The 16,520-nt window shown below is 45.8% G+C and overlaps 1 protein-coding gene across 1 annotated transcript in view; it reads right to left on the reverse strand.

The window, feature by feature from the left end:
- Positions 1-4,280: 4,280 nt before the first annotated feature.
- LOC111143039 (calsequestrin 2) overlaps positions 4,281-16,520 on the reverse strand; it is a 65,183-nt gene continuing 52,943 nt past the window's right edge. The window contains exons 9-11 of the mRNA XM_022496470.1: positions 10,621-10,721; positions 8,451-8,525; positions 4,281-6,878 (exon numbers count right to left, since the gene is read on the reverse strand). Of these exons, the coding sequence (XP_022352178.1) occupies positions 6,660-6,878; positions 8,451-8,525; positions 10,621-10,721 (395 nt within the window). The 3' untranslated portion in view covers positions 4,281-6,659. The remainder of the gene's footprint in view (positions 6,879-8,450; positions 8,526-10,620; positions 10,722-16,520) is intronic.

Below are 16,520 nucleotides of genomic sequence, written 5' to 3' on the forward strand. Positions count from 1 at the left end.
AAAGCAAACCCTGCTAGGGAAAAGATTCGAGTTGTCTGCAGACATAAACCAAGGACTCTTCTCTTTTTCATTCATTACCCATCATAGAGCTATAGAGGTTTGGAAGAGTTTTCAGACAACCAGATGATAAACGATCAGATTATGGAAGTGGAGCAAGGGGTATCAGGATGGCACCCATTAAGTCACTGCGTACACACCCAAGGCCAGAGACAGGGCCCCCCCCCCCCCCCGCAGCGGCAGAGCAATGGGCAGTATCCCAGCTTCCAGGGAGACTTGGCAATTTCCTGTCGGTGTCAAAACGTCGCTCAAGCATCTTCTAGGTAGGTATATGGGCTCATGTGGATATGGAAAAACAAAACTACACTTGACCTCTGGCTGGGTTCTGTGTATTTATATCTGAATGTGTAACTGAGGTTGTGAGAATTTTAATAGTTCAGACAAAAAGATAATAACACAAGGTACTTGAAACAGTTTTCTTTTCTAGACGTTTGCCCAGGCCTCTGATCTCACCCACTCATTTTTGCCTTCTGGGATCTGCATTTATTAAACAAGCCTTGAATATTTGAGTGAATGAGTGAATGAGAACAAGATGGCTTACTCTGTGCAGAAGCTACCACCTATACCCTAATCATATATGATTATTTTATGGGAATAATTGGGATTTTGAAGGATCCTAGGGTTAACAGTAGGAATTCTAGCCATCACTACTCTGAAGAGTTCAGATTGGTGAAATACCAGATTAATTCAAAAGAGGTCCTTAATTTACCTTGCAAACATTTGGGTGGGTCAGCAGATACATTAAAATAAGTGAGTGATGGGCGCCTGGGTGGCTCAGTGGGTTAGGCCTCTGCCTTCGGCTCAGGTCATGATCTCAGGGTCCTGGGATCGAGCCCCACGTCAGGCTCTCTGCTCAGCGGGGAGCCTGCTTCCCCCTCTTTCTCTGCCTACGTCTCTGCCTACTTGTGATCTCTCTCTGTCAAATAAATAAATAAAATCTTAAAAAAAAAAAAGTGAGTGGGCACTTAGGTGGCTGTTGGCATTCTGTTCCCAGAGAGTGGGGCCTGGGACTTCTGTTGTCATCCCCATGCTGCTTTGCTTGCCATCATGACGCCTGTATTTCTAGGAGACTTTGCTGACCTAAGTAAAGAGCACCGCACATCAGAAACTCCCCACTGCACCAAAGAGATTCTGTGTTTTGAGTTTTTTTTTTAATCCCGATTTGCTATTCTAAGTGGATCTGAAAAGATGATACCATTGCCAAAAAGGTCCTGATTGACTTTTGATAGTCACTAGCATATTTTTAATGGTACTAAGAGCTTTTGATAATCACTAGCACATTCTTCGTGGTACTAATCACTGTTAAATTAGCTTTACATAGGGCTTAGAGAGTACTTAGTCAACTTGTCAGCTAAGTACTCTCTTAGGCAAACAAGTTGACTAAGTACCTATCAAAATATAGGCACTGAGGATAGAATGGAAGCTGCTAAAGCCTTTTCCCTAAGCTTGCTTTCAGACTAGCAGGGGGAGGAAGACATACATGCATGATAAATTGTGATTTCTGTAAAAGAGCTCTGTACAAATTACAGCGAGGTTCAGTGCACGAGGGGGCCAATTCACCTAGGGTACGACTGGAACAGGCACAGAATGTACCCCGCTTCACACCTCAGGTAATATAGTTGGGGGTTTGCCAGGCAGGTGCAGATGGGAAAAGACAGGCATTCTAGTAGATGGAAGAGCATGAGCCAAGGCTCGACATTATAAGCAGCCAGGCAGTTTCTCTCAACTTCTGGTTCTAAGTGTAGAGGAGGCAGGTGGCTGGGAAGCTTTGTGAGAGATGAGGCTGGTAAAGTGGACAAAAGGTAGCTCACACAGACCTTGCGTGCCCTGCAAAGGAAATTGGCTTTTATCAATTCTGTTCTACACCTGACCCCCTAGCCTGGTGCTGGGGATGCTGACCCAACTTCTGCTAAAATGACAACTGGGTGCTATAATCCCAAATGAGGCTTGTGGCCGCCCTAATTCCAGACAGATACTCCATGTACACAGTGGAAATTGCCCCATTCAGTCCGATGCTTTGCTAATCCAGGAACCCAGACATCGCCAGCATCAGCATCAGCCCTCCTCAGACTTTGCTTTCCTCAAAGGGAGGAGAGACACTTCAAGGACTTTGGGTTTTACAAGACCTATCCCGTTGTTTCTCCTCCTCAACCTTCCACCACACAGCCCAGCTCTACATTCAGCAGCCAACAATCGTTCCATTCATAGCTCACTCTTTAGCCTCTTAGTCTTAAAACAAAAAAAGTTTTTTAAACACCTACTGGGAATAGAGAACCATTAACGAATTTTAAGCATGTGTGTGACATGATCAGCTTCTCATTTCAGAGAGATCACTTGATCACAGCGGTGAGATGGGAGAGCCACTGGAACCTTGCGGCAAGCCAGGTGAGAGACCATAAAGCCTCAGTAACACAGTAGGGGTGGGCGAGAGGGGAGCACGGCACCTGTTCCCTATTCAATGCGGAAGCGGGGCACAACAAATGGCTCTAAGGCTTCCGGCTTGAGTGAGCATTGTTGGAGGAGGTTGTCTCTTCCCTACTCCATTGCTTCTATGAAGAAGGATCTTTTCCGGACTGCTGCTGGCCTTTTGCCTAAACCTTACTCCCATCCAGAGATAGAGTGAGTTACCTGGTTAGTGGGCAATAGCCCTTTGTCCATGTTTCTTGGGGGTGAAGTTCTTGGCGTGAAGTAATAATTGAAAGTCCAGTTTTTTCTCCTCCCTTTCATCCTTGCCCACTGAGCAGCAATGGCCTGGGTCTGTTCTACAAGTCTGATTCCCTTGGGTGGCCTGCAATTAGAGGTCGGAAGCTGGGAAGCCCATTTTCCTCATCTCTAAGTCTCTCCAAATTGCTGTTCTTCTATGATAACAGTGATTATTAATTATTATTAATAATTACTATGTTACACTGCTGACTTCTTGACCTAATTTTGGGGAGATCTTTAAACCCCAAAGCTGTGTTGATCCGAGGTCCCTATGGGAGCTCCAGATGAAGCTGTCCAGGAGAGACAGTTGGGGTGAGGGCTTTGGAAACAGGAGAGCCTGGCTAGAGACAGAAGATGTTGGTAACCACCAGCTGGGTGAGATGACCTTAGGTTGTGGACGAGCTTCGGTCCCTGCCCTGGCTTGTGTCAGTCCCCAGTGACCCTTTCTAAAATACAGACTGTCAGGCCCCAGCTCTGGAGGTAGCATGTCACGGTGTCTGGGCTGGTGAAAGGCATCTGTGTTTTCTAAGTAAGTTCAGCAGACAATATTCTGATGCTCACTGAGCAGGGTTGAGACACCCTGGTGAGAGTGGGAAGTTGAAGGGCAGAGCCCCAGGACCCATGTGCACTTAGGAAGCATGTGTGTGTTTGCACGTATCAAAGATTTTTGATCAAAAGCTACTTAGTAATGATCAAGTGACATTATTACCAGTGTGGGCCTCTTGCATTGTTAGAACTAGGGCCTAGACAGTACACAGCCTTATTATGGAAAAGACAAGCTTGTTTCTAGTGATGAGATGTTATTTTTTAAAAAATACACTAAGTGGGGGTGCCCGGGTAGCCCAAGTCAGTTGCGCATCTGACTCTTGGTTTTGGCTCAGGTCCTGATCTCAGGGTTCTTGGATCAGGCCCCACATCGGGCCCCATGCTCAGCAAGGCATCTGCTTCTCCCTTTCCCTCTCCTCCTCCCCCCATATGCATGTGTGCAGTCTCTCTCAAATAAACATCTTTTTAAAAAATACACTGACAATGATCATGCATTCTTGATAACACAACGATTTTTTTCCCCCAACAGGATGGCAAGTCCTTGCAGTTTTAATTAGCCTCCATTTCCAATACGGAATAAGGTAATTATGGCCTCCAGAAGGAAAAGAAAAAGAGTATCTTGGCATAAGCTATGAAAAGGATTATGGGAAATTCACTTGAGTCCATCTCAAGACACTATCTGAGGAAAAGAAATGGAATCCTTTAATTGATTAACTTAAGGAATTTAATTTCATCGAAATCCTTGATTTAAGTATAAAAATGGGGTTATGCTTATACTCCTTTATTTTTTTTAAAGGTTTTATTTATTTGACAGAGAGAGATCACAAGTAGGCAGAGAGGCAGGCAGAGAGAGTGGGGGATGCAGGCTCCCTGCTGAGCAGAGAGCCCGATGAGGGACTCGATCCAAGGACCCTGAGATCATGATCTGAGCCGAAGGCAAAGGCTTAACCCACTGAGCCACCCAAGTACCCCTATACTCCTTTAAAGTGATTGTGTGACCCTGGGAAAATTTCTTGGGCCTTCTGCATCTTAGTTTCCTCATCTGTAAAATGGGGGGTAATAACAAGACTTCATAAGAACTTTGTAAGGATTAAATGACATAATACCTGTAAACCACGTAGCCTAGTGCTTCAGGCACATACCAAACATTCAATAAATACCAGTTTAAAAAGGCTTAGACCAATGACTGAACAGCACTACTACTTACAGACAGTACTAGCTTACCACTCAGTCTTCTAACGCGGGACTACCACACATTAACTTAATGCATATTACTCAGGCCTCCAGGAATAAGAGAATTTTCCTGGGTTGGAGAATAGACCACTTTCATGACAGACCACATTCCTTGGCTAGTTGAAAGATTAACTTCAATGATTGCTTTGAAAATGTACCTCCCCAAGAGCTTATTAGAGGTGTGCTTGGATCTGGCCAGATGGCGTCATAGTCCAGCTTGGCACGTGTCTGCCTCACTTTGTGAGGGCGAGAAATAAAAATAAGGAGGTCTTGTAACCATTGTTATCCAACAGTGCTGGGGAATTATAGGTATTCTGGTTAATCAGTTATTCACCCATCAGTTCAATAAATGAACATCCACTTTGTGCTGGACAGAGTGCTAGCTGCTGCAGATACAAAGATAAATTAATTCCTTTCCTCTAAGAAGCCTACAATTTAACAAAAGGACAGACAAGTAAATATGTACTATAATTTAAAGGACAATTTCCATGACTGGGAGTATGTGTAAAATGCCCCTTCTGGTTGCCTAGACAAGTAGATACGTGGTGATATCACTCTTCCAATCTGGGACACCATTTAGAGGAGGAGAATTGAGGGCAGAAGGTAGTGAATTGGGGTTTCGCTCTATTGTTTGAATTGCTTGTGCACCCTCCGAACCAAGATGAATGGGTGGGTCTAAAACTAAGAGAGTGGTCAAGGTTAAAGACCCAAATTTGGAGGTCATCGTACACAAGTGGCAGCTGATGGACATGGATGATAGTACCTTGGAAGAATGTTAGGGTTGAGAGATACTGTGACACACTGTCATTTAAAGGGCAGGAAGGGGAAGAGGGGGCAGAAAGGAAAACAAAGAAGGAACAGAGAGGTAGAACAGGAACCAAGAGAGAATGACAGGATCAGAAAAACGAAGTGAGGATTTTTAAGATAGTCTCAATATTTTCAAAGTTTAATGACAGTTAGTTGGCTACTGTTCCATAAAAGGATTACTCTATTTCCAAAGAATTTGCACAGTGTCTTACACATGTGTTAAGAGATTGAAAATAAATTAGAACATGATAAATGCACTCTTAATGCTAAAACTACGAGCACAAGGTAACCTCTAGATAGTTTGGAAGGCACTTTGGGGTTTTCTCAGTGCCTCAGGGCACCATTATGAACTCTAGCTATTGTCCTGCTCAAGTGTGGGAGGGCTGACAAATGGAGCATTGATCGACCTCTGGATAAACCAACTTTCCCTCCCAATGGGAGGGCTCACTCACAGCAACAGAAAAGGGTATCCAGATCCCAGCTCAGGCTAGGAAGCCAGCTGACTCAATCAGGGGCATGAACCCAGCAGGAAAAACTGAAAACATTTCATCCTTCCAGTTCCCCCACCCCCTTGCCTATCATGTGAGACTTGTCACTAAAGGGAAGTTCAGAAAGCAAATCAACCTCCCATCCCATATCCCAACATACCAAAAATGATTGGGACATCTGTACACATGTGTTTCAAGGCCTCCCGATAGCTGTCCAAACACTTGGATCTGAGTTCATAATGGCGTGACAAACACTTGACATAATCAGTTTAATAGAGCCAAGAGAACCTGATTTAGAAACTTGTTTCTAAGGCTGAGCCTCTCCTAGGAGGGAACCTCTTGCCTTAAGGAGGGATTGTCACTGATGTTCTAGGCACAGGGGCTAAATGGATTAATCTTGGGTCTCCCTGGGCTCTGACTGTGAGATCACTCTATGCTTTGAGTTTTCCAGCTGTCAATTTCTGTTACTGTCCCATCAAAGACAACAAGTAAACTTGAGTCAAGGTGTCAGGGGATTGTTGTCCCCAGACTGCCAGGTTCTGGCACTGCCATGACCATGGAAGGTCTAGCAAAGAACGAGCTTTTCCAAGACAATCAAGACAGTCCACATGGGAATAATTCCCCACCTGTCCCTGCTGAGTGGGATTACTGGGTTTAGAGGCATTTGTGGAACGGTACAGCTCCCAATAAGGGGGTGGGAAAAGGGATAGGAAAAGGGGGAAGGTGCTGGTGGGAGGGGGCCAGGGCTGCTTGCCGCCCCCCGGGGCTATCTGCAGGGCAGTGGGCAGCTATGATTGTGCTTTCATCCACCAGCTGGAGTCAGAGCTACTCATCATCATCGTCACTGTCACCATTAGACTCCTCATCAGAATTATCACCATCATCATCGTCCTCATCCTCATCGTCGCCGCCATCATCCCCATCTTCATTGTCATCATCTTCAGTGTTTATCTTTCCAGAAAGCACATCTTCGATCCAGTCCTCCAGCTCCTCGGCTGTGGGCAGGTCATCGTCATCAGGGATCTCCATCCAGACACTGTCAGCCTGCAGCAAGGGACAGAGTGAGGGAGTGAGTGATGGAAGGACCAGCAGACCAGAGGATTCCAAGCAGCTGGGCCCTGTCATAGGGAACATGTGCACACGGTTTCATGGGAATGCCTCGATGCAGAATGCTATGTGTAGCAGTCTGCTTGTGCGATGTCAAAGGAAGCGTGCGTTCCAGTGTGTGTGTGTGTGTGTGTGTGTGTGTGTGTGTAATGTGCCCACAGAAGTCTCTGGGGAAGGAGAGCAGGTATGGAGGTGAGGCTCTGAGGGTTGTCAGGGGAATGAGTAAGGCCCAGCATACCAGGACTGGTAGCTGCTCCCACCCCACCCCTCTTTGAAATGCCATCTTCCCTACCTTCTGCATTACCCCCCCACCCTGAAGTAGTCCCTCCAGATCAGCAGCACTGCCTGGCAGAGTCCCCGTCCCACCCTAAACTGCCTGCCCTCCTGATCCCCGCCATTAGGTCTGGAAAGTGCTGGGGGGTGGCGGGGGAGGTAGCCCAGATTGGAACAGTTCCCAGGGGTATCGAAATCAAGTATTATTATGAATCGTAACTATATTTGCACTGTTTTTTTCTTCCGATTTCATGACTGTATCTACAAGATACCTATGTAATAATAATGACAAACATGTATATGATGTTTCCGGTAGGATAGCCATGAAACTATCACCAATGTTTCCCTCAGGGAATGGGACTAAGAAAGAGGTCAAGGGAGTGGGAAATACTTTTGCTTTTCACCATATATATTTCAAATGTTCCATTTATAAATGTTTTAACTGGAGTAAATTTTTGACAGTATTAATTACTATTATTAATTTAAAAAGCAGTGTACAGAATAAATAAATGTAGAATCCCCCAGGTGACCGAACATCCACCAACAGGATAACAGGACATTGCTAACTGGCCCCCACTCACAAGCATTCCCACCACAATTAATTATGCCTCTAATGACTTCTCTGTGACAATCTCTTTCTGTCCATTATTTATTTGCTCATTATATGTTGTGTTTGTCTTCCCTTCTGTTTTGTTATGATGGAGTTGTATCAGCAGTCAAGACTGAGGTTCAAAATTCCCCACGATCTGCCTGTCTACTACACACCAGCTTTTTCCACCCTCGGTTCCAGCTGTCTGCCTGGTGAGGGGTGGCCCTCCAAACTCATTCATGATCTTCCTCCTTTCCCCCTGCCCCATAGCCCCCTCCATCACCCCCTGTGCAATGGCAGCTTCACGTGTGGGTTCCTTTGTGTAAGAATAGTTTGTTGTTGGGCCTTAGGAGAAAATACAGGGTGGAAAGTTGGTGGAAATACTTGGGTAGAAAGTTCCAAAGAGTCAGTAAAACAGGATGGGCTGGCCCTGTAAAGGAAACATGCCCATGCATTTCCCAGGAAGTGCCCAGTCCTGAAGCCATAGATTGAGACAGGCTCAGAGACTAGGCTGGGGACACACACAGCTTGGGCAAAGCCAAGGGTCCTGCTCATTTCAGGGGAGGCTAGACTCCTATCCATGGGGTCACAGTCTGGGCTGCATGGCAGAAAACAGGACAGGTTAGCAGTGACCCGGGTATACTCACATCTGTCACATTCACCACCCCAATCTGTGGCTTGAATAGATCAATCTTGAAAGTCTTTTCCCAATAGGCAACGAGCTGAAACAACAAAAAATAAGATTAGACAGCAGGCAGAGGGCATTCCCTGTCAAAGCCACATTTTGTGGCTGGACCCACCTACCATCCCTTCATCGGTCACCGTCACTTAAAGGTTTCCAAGACAGCTGTGGGCACTTCAAAAATTGAAGCCTTGGCCTCAACCCTCAAACACTTTAAATAAGTGTGGAAAAAAAAGAGGTCATAACACCAACTATGAAAACATGTACTATAAAAGCTTCTACAGCTGTAAGGAAGAATATTACAGAGATGGCCCAATGTCAATTCCCAAATGACCATGGCTCTTTTATACTTCATGAGTGGTCAGGGAGCCATTTTCCTTCATTTCTCTTTCAATGTCCCATTTAAAAATCCCTTACCTTGAACTACTCGGATCCACAAGATGGTGGGGAGGGGGTGGTGGTGGAGACAAGGAAGTGTCATGCAAGTAAAGGGAGGGCTTTTTTGTTCACCAGGCTTGGGATCTGCAGGGACTAATCCCTGACTGGGACAGGGCTAAAGGAATCAGGGGCCATGCGGCTAAGACAATGCAAATAAATGTTCAGTGGCAAAAAGTCTCCAACGCAAATAAGTGGCCTGATGGGGAGCGGGGATGGTCAGGAACCTGGATATCCAAACAGTCTGGAGATTTCTCCTTTGCAAACACCAAGGCAAACAAACAGACAGAGCAGGTTGGGACCACTGCAGACCATCTGCAAGCTTACACAACAGAACAGTCCAGATAAACTCAAAATATAGCCAGGCAGAGGCTAACTAAAAAGTTATACTAGGGGTGCCTGGGTGGCTCAGTCTGTTAAATGTCTGCCTCCGGCTCAGGTCATGATCCCAGGGTCCTGGGATTGAGCCCCACATCAGGCTCCCTGCTCAGCTGGGAGTCTGCTTCTCCCTCTGCCCCTCTTGCTGCTCATGTGCGCTCTCTCTCTCTCAAATAAATAACATCTTTTAAAAAAAGTTATAGTATTTAGGGTCTTATGAGGCCATGACTTTGTTACGATCACCCAAGAATTACTTTCATGATATCTGAAGCATCAGATATCATGAAAGTCTCTGCCTCTGTCTTATTCTGTAAGTAAGACTGGTTTTCAGGACCCTTGAAATCATTCAACTCCCCCAATTTGACTATTTAATCATGATATGATCAGTCAGGTCCTATGCAACAAACAATAATTCCCAGAAGAATTATATCATTTATAACCTAATGATAACTAAACATGTACTGATTACCAGCAGTTAGCTCTACCTAAAGTCTATTGACTGACTAGTAGACAAATCTTTGGCATCAGACAGATCCGGGTTGTGATATCTCATCTCCCACTTAGTAGCTTTGTTTTCATCTGTCAGATGGGGATTATGACGGTCCCTGCCTCACAGGATTGATAGGAAGGTTCAATGAGATGGTGCCTGTAAAGAATTTACTATACTTCCAGGCATACAGTATATTGGCTACATCCATTGTCATCACCACTGGGCTCCTGTTTATTCCCTTTAAAATTAAGCATAATCAAGGCTTTCTGACCATTGATCACTGACACTAGCAAGAGTCTGGTCCTTAACTTTCTTACACATTCAACATGCTAGGACCTGGGAGAACACAATGAACAAGATAGAGTCTCTGCTCTCTGAGAGGCTGCTCCTGCTCTCCACGAAGTTCTTCACCCTATGCAAAATGGTCAAGTCTAATTTTTACTACTTAGCAACTCAGGCTGCCTATGAATGATGGTCCCCGCCCAAAACATGAAAGAGGCTATAACAAGGGAGGTGGTGGGATGGGGGACAGGAATGGAAGTACTAGTAGAAGAATTTCACCCGGCTCACTCATGTGGGTGGTTCAGATCCCTGGTCTCCAGGGAGTGAGAATGGTGGGTCTAACCATGTCAGTGCCAGCACCCAGTATGAAGGTCAATGGTGTCCCACCATGTTGCCAAGGTCTTCCACACAAGATAGGAGTGGTCACACTGTGTTTCTGCACATGCTCCTCCTAGTGCCCACCCTTCTTCATGCTTCTGGGTCTCACACCGAACACACACACGAGACTATGAAGGTGACCAAGACCAGTGCCCAGGGCCGAGCCACTCACCAGAGGAAAGTCATCCGGGTCGATCCACACAATGCTCAGGTCAGGGTTGTCGGTATTATCCCTAGCAACCTGTTTCAGGATTTCCAGGAACTCGTAGCCATCTGAAGCAGGATTCAAGAAGTCTGAGTAACCCCTGTACATACATGGCTTCCGGCATGTGGAGCCAAGAGTGTGGTCTTTCCACGAGTTTCTTAGGCCATTTGGTGCATACCCTCAATTATAGGATTATTCAGGGCGCCTGGGTGGCTCAGTGGGTTAAGCCTCTGCCTTCGGCTCAGGTCATGATCCCAGGGTCCTGGGATCGAGCCCCACGTTGGGTTCTCTGCTCAGCAGAGAGCCTGCTTCCTCCTCTCTCCCTGCCTGTCTCTCTGCCTACTTGTGATCTCTGTCTGTCAAATAAATAAATAAAATCTTAAAAAAAAAAATTATAGGATTATTCTACAAAGTGAGTCAGAGAAGAACTCCAGCCACGAAGCAGCTTACTCAAAGGAAACAATAAAAATTTTAAATAAAAAATATTAAAAGTTCACAGGGAAGTGGATGATTCTTAAAGCCAGGTTCCATTTGCTGATCAGATCAGAGGAACCCCTGCCTGGTCCTCAGCGCTCTGTGCCTTCTTTTGAAACCAACAATTTGCTATCACTCAGAGTTCTACAGACCAAGAACATGTAGCCTGGACCCTTAGTCTTCTGCAACCTGGAATCTGTAAAACCTTCAAACGAAGCTTCTGATTTACAGCTGGTTTCATAGCTTTGAGATAGTAAATGGGGTTTCCCTCCCTCTCTTACCATTTCCTGGTATGCTCTGCCCTCCCTCTCTTCAAGCAACAGCATTTATGGCCCCCAGGGGAGGGATGATTCATAAGAAAAGCAGAGACAAGCCCTGTGAGCCTCAAGAACACAATTTTTTTTTAATTTAAAAAAAAAAAACAACTAAAGCCTATACCTTTAAGGACTGGTAGCATAAAATTTATACCATAAACAAAAAGTTTTGGAAGAACATTTAGTAAGAGAAAGCACACCCTAAACCCTCAGCATCCCCACCCCACTCCCAGCTAGAAACAAAGATTCTGGAAAGTCCCTGAGAAGAAGCTCTGCGCCTGCGTGTATGTGGGCGTGCATGCGCACAGATGCAAGCCAGGGTGCGCATGTGCATGTGTGTTCACACGAAGAAACTCCAGCTCCAGGCGATCTCAGCGCATAGGGCACTCATGCTGTGTTTCGGAATGAAACTCTGGGAAATGGAAAGGCCTCCAAATCTTTTGCAGAACCCCTTGGTGCAGCAGCACGAGGGCAGAAAAGCCTGCCAGGAGGCCCCACCAGTTCTCTGTGGCTCTGAACATGCACGAAGCCATGGCTGGGATGGACAGGACAGTGGTGGGAACAAGGGCTAGAGGCCACACAGAACCATAGCCAACTCCAACAAGATGTATCCCCCACCGGTCTACGCCTGGGAAGCAGCGAGACACCAGACCTCTCGAGATGGTGAGGTGAAGTTGGGGGGCCATCCATGACCAGACCCAGTTCCCATTGGGTACAATACAGGTTTGATTCTAGACAGCAAAGTTATATTTATGGCCTGGTTGAACGTGTGACCTGAAATGTACACCTTCTCTACCAGCAACTTTCCCCACCTATCTCAGAATTCCCTCTGGTGCTGCTTTTTCTTTGTAAATGTTTCTTCTTTTGCCTGAGGTCCCAGCCACTTTGAGCCCTTCTGTTTAACAAGTCTCTTCTCTTTCCAGGAGCTTTAGCCTTTGTTTGGCTACTTGGGGCCTCTGGGTAAAGGGTTTTCTCTGCACTTCCTCATCTCCTATACATTCCAAGCAAAAAGCATTGCCATTCTTGGCACTTCTGCTTTGAGTGGGTGAAATCACTTTCAATGTTGCTAACTCCCCACTACTAACTGTAAGATCTAGACTGGGCCCCCTCGACCTTTCTACCTGGAAAGCAGAGGTACTGGTGGGAGAGAAGAGGCCACAGCCCCTTCCTGCAGAGCTGTGCTCTGTCTGCCTGATTTTTCCATCTATTGCAGAATTGCAGGTTTCCCCCGATATCCAAAAGTAGAACATTCCTAAGAACCTAAATGTTGTAAAGTGAAGAAGCAATAACATGTCATAAAATCAAAAATCCTCTTGGGATTTCTTTTCATCAGCAAAAACAGATACTAATGTGGGTATTTTGTAAAAGCAAAGCAACATATGAGAATGTTGGGAGAGCGAGGGAAGACTGTGTATCACTAGTCTCCAGGTATGGCAGACACCTGAGGTGAATAGGGCCACAGGCTTTAGAGTTCATTATCATTGTGGGAATTGGGTGGAGATGGGGTTGGGGGATATTACTCCTGCCTCCTGTAGGAGTGGCTGAGAAGGTCAAACCCCTCCAGAGTTCCACTGGCCCCTGCTATTTGAACCTTATAGCTCCTCCTTCCCTGGGCATAGAACTGTGTCAAAACAGGGAATCTGTGGATCATGTATCATAATACACAGACCACAATGGGAAATTCTCCAAACACTTTCCATGGCTACTTTCAAGAACCAGAAGGAAGTATTCTAGAAGGTGAGAACCAAATGCAAAAGTGAACTTGATAAATCAGAAATTCACAAAGAGGCTAAAATTCAAAGACACAGACCCTGATTCACATAGAAAGTACATCTGAGGATCAAAAGACAGACTTGAATAAAGGGAGGGGAGAAGCCATCTAGGCACCATATTGTAGAGGGACAAAGGCGTCATGAGTACCACAGCTGAACACGCAAGAAAGCATGGTAGGTTTCTGATAGAAAACCCCACAGAATGTTGGAACTAATGAGAAGGAATGATGCATATAGATCTTTTCTAGTCTACATGCTAGAGCAGGTTTGGAGATAAAAATGAAAAGATAGAAGGAATAAAAAATGGGTTCTGCTAGAAAACTTAAATGGGTGGCAGTTTTTTTATGTAAACAAGAAAAGTCAAATTTTTCGCTTAGTGCTTAATTTTAGGAATACGAAAGGTTTTTAAGTCCACAGAGGAGTAAGGAAAATTCAAAAAACATTCACAAAATACATCAATAAATGAGGCTGACATTAAAGCAGGAGAAACCTCATCTAGATCCAAGCACAGCTTTTCGACTTTTGAGATGATGAATTCCATAATGGACATAATCCTTCTGCATTCCTGGATATTTTCAAAGAACAGAACGGAAGGGAGGCAGCCCAGAATGATGCTTAAACACACAGACATTGGGGCAAACAACCTTGGTCCAAATCCTGGTCCTGCCATTTTGAGTGTGACTTTGGGCAAGTTATTTAAGTCTTGGTCCCTCATCCACAAAATTGGGATGATGATAATAAAAGTACCTATTTCATAAGGTGGTTGTAGGTTACATGAGTTAGTACCCTCTAAATCACTGAGACAGTGCCTAGCACAGAGTAAGTTTAAGCCATTATTCCTAAATGATCTGGATTTTTCTGCCTGAACACAAGGAACCTGGCCATTCATCTCTCCATTCAGGGCATAGGTAACAAGTACAATGATCTGGGCATAAGCAGTGTGTTTGATACAGTCTCGGCACCACACAGTAGAGAAAGACAGGCTTGTAGGAAGTCACGCCAGGAGATAGTATGTCATGGGGTGGTTCCTTCTGGCCCCTGCTCATGATTCTATGACTGAAGGCCTCAGGGGTGGCTGTGCCAGCAGTTGTGAATATGAGAACCTTGCCCCAATATGTGGATTAGAGCAAAGTTTAATTCCTTTATTTTAAAGTCATTAAGCTAATTTGGATATTCCTGATTCAAGGTTCACAAGCCTGATACATTCTCTCCCCTTTTATTCACAGCCTTGGATGTGGACCTGCTGGAATAGATTCTCTTGCATCTGGGAAAGCTGAGTTAAGGCAGCTGAACTGGTCTCCCAGGTATTTAATTGTTAAAATTGCAAGTTACAAGTTCAATTTCCTCTTAGGGAGAGCTTCTGTTTCTTTGTAAAGCAGGTGTCCAGGCAGGTGTCTTGGAGAAGGGAAATAGCCACCGTGGACTCTCCCTTTTTGACCAGGAAGGCAGGTGCAGGAAGCCATATTTCACTTTTGTAATTCAGTGTAAAGACCAAGACGAGTCCACAATTGCGATTTCATGAATGAATGGATGGATTTGAATGGATAAATGTTTCCTTCATCAGTGATACCCTAAACTTAGAGCCCTTTTGAAACTGTGGCCATGTATCTTTCAGGAGGAAGAGTCCATAATATTTTTAAAAAGCTAGATTTTTTTTTAAAAGGAGGAAATATTATTCCATGATTTGGGGCTAGCGATTATTCCATCACCAAAACTAGAGGACTAGTCAATGTTTTTAATCTTCACATCTTGTCCTGATGGCAACAGGAAGATTTTCTTATTTGCATTTTAAAGATGATGGAGTTGAGACACAGATAGAGTATGTGGCTTGCCAAGCATCACATGGGAGCAAGTGGAAGATCCAGGATTCTAACTCAGTTCTTTGGTCTGCACGTCTAGAACCATTTCCACAATCACTTTCCCTCCCAGTTCTTGGCATTCCTGCCAAAGCTATTGCCATCTTCCTTCCTCAAGATTGTGCTTGAGATTTGTGAGCTGAGTGGGAAAGCTTCCGTAGGAGGGAAGCAAGAAGGCAGCACGGGGGCAGAACTCTCTGGAGGACGGAGCCCCTCCCCCTCCACCCCCATGCTGCTGAGCACCCTCCTCCTCCTGTCCACACTGTTACTGTGTTGGGTGGGTGGGTTAAAGTCAACGAGGTCCCTAAGTGACTGGAGTCTCAGAGATCCACCTAAATAAAGAAGAGGGACATGGTATTGTGAGAACCGTGACTCCCTCCCATGCCACACTGACTTGGAACCTAAAATCCCATGACCCAGGGCTAAGGGCTCGTGTGGAGCCAGGTTTCCCACGGCGAGCAAGAGGCCTCTGGGAATCCCATCTCTGTGGGAGGGGAAACCGGTGATTATGCTCTCCTCCTTCCCAGGCAGGGAGGATCTAGTGGAAATGAGGCTGCACCAAGCCTTGGGGGACCAGTTCCAGGCCAAGCCTTGGGGGACCAGTTCCAGGCCACTCAAAACCCTGTCAGACCAGGGCTGGGTCGGCAGAGAAGTGGGTATCTCAGAGCACAGCCTAAGAGCTGGGAGCCTGGGTTTGAATCCCAGTTCCACCACTTATTAGCTGTGTGACCTGGTGACATTATTTAACTTCCTATACCCCTGCTTCCTCATCTGTACATCGGGGAAGACCGTAAGGATGGTACCTAAGACACAGGGTTGTTGGGAAGATTACATGCATGGTTAGCACTGAGCAAGAACCAAAAGTCAAATTTGATAAACCAGATTTACATTGGGAAGCTCAAATAAGCAGTCAGCACTCTTACTTGAGACAACTGATCTCAGAAACATTTTCCAAGAACCCCAGGTGGTTGCAATCCTGTCGGAACAGGGCTTCAAGATGTTCATTGCAGGGCCAATCCACGTGCGCACACAGCAGCCTGTCCTTGCATTTCCGGCTTGTTAGTGCTAATGTTCCCTGGGCCCTTCGAGGATATCCATCCAGCATGCGCTCATGTAGAAACGCCGCTCCTCAAACCTTTCAGCAGGTGTTATAAAGATGTCAGCCTGCTGCAGACACATCTGGGGGCAGCAGAGGAGAGGTGCTCGTTTTCAAACCTGTCAAATAGCAGCTCCAGGGGCATCCGGAGCGCAGGAGCTGGACAGGCCCTGGAGGAGGAAGACCGAGCAGCATGCAGGGCCTGGGCCAAGAGCAGAGCGCCCAGGCTCATCCTTCCAGGGCCCAGAGAGCGGACACTGCAGCCTTGGGAGCAAGATCACAACTGGCAGTGTTGGAACTGCTCAGAGAAGCGCCCCCGGGGGACTCAGGTCACTCGGATAGTCGGTTGAATTTC

This window comes from Enhydra lutris, unplaced genomic scaffold, assembly GCF_002288905.1.
Source record: "Enhydra lutris kenyoni isolate GAN:26980312 unplaced genomic scaffold, ASM228890v2 scaffoldscaffold9, whole genome shotgun sequence".
NCBI lineage: Eukaryota > Metazoa > Chordata > Mammalia > Carnivora > Mustelidae > Enhydra > Enhydra lutris.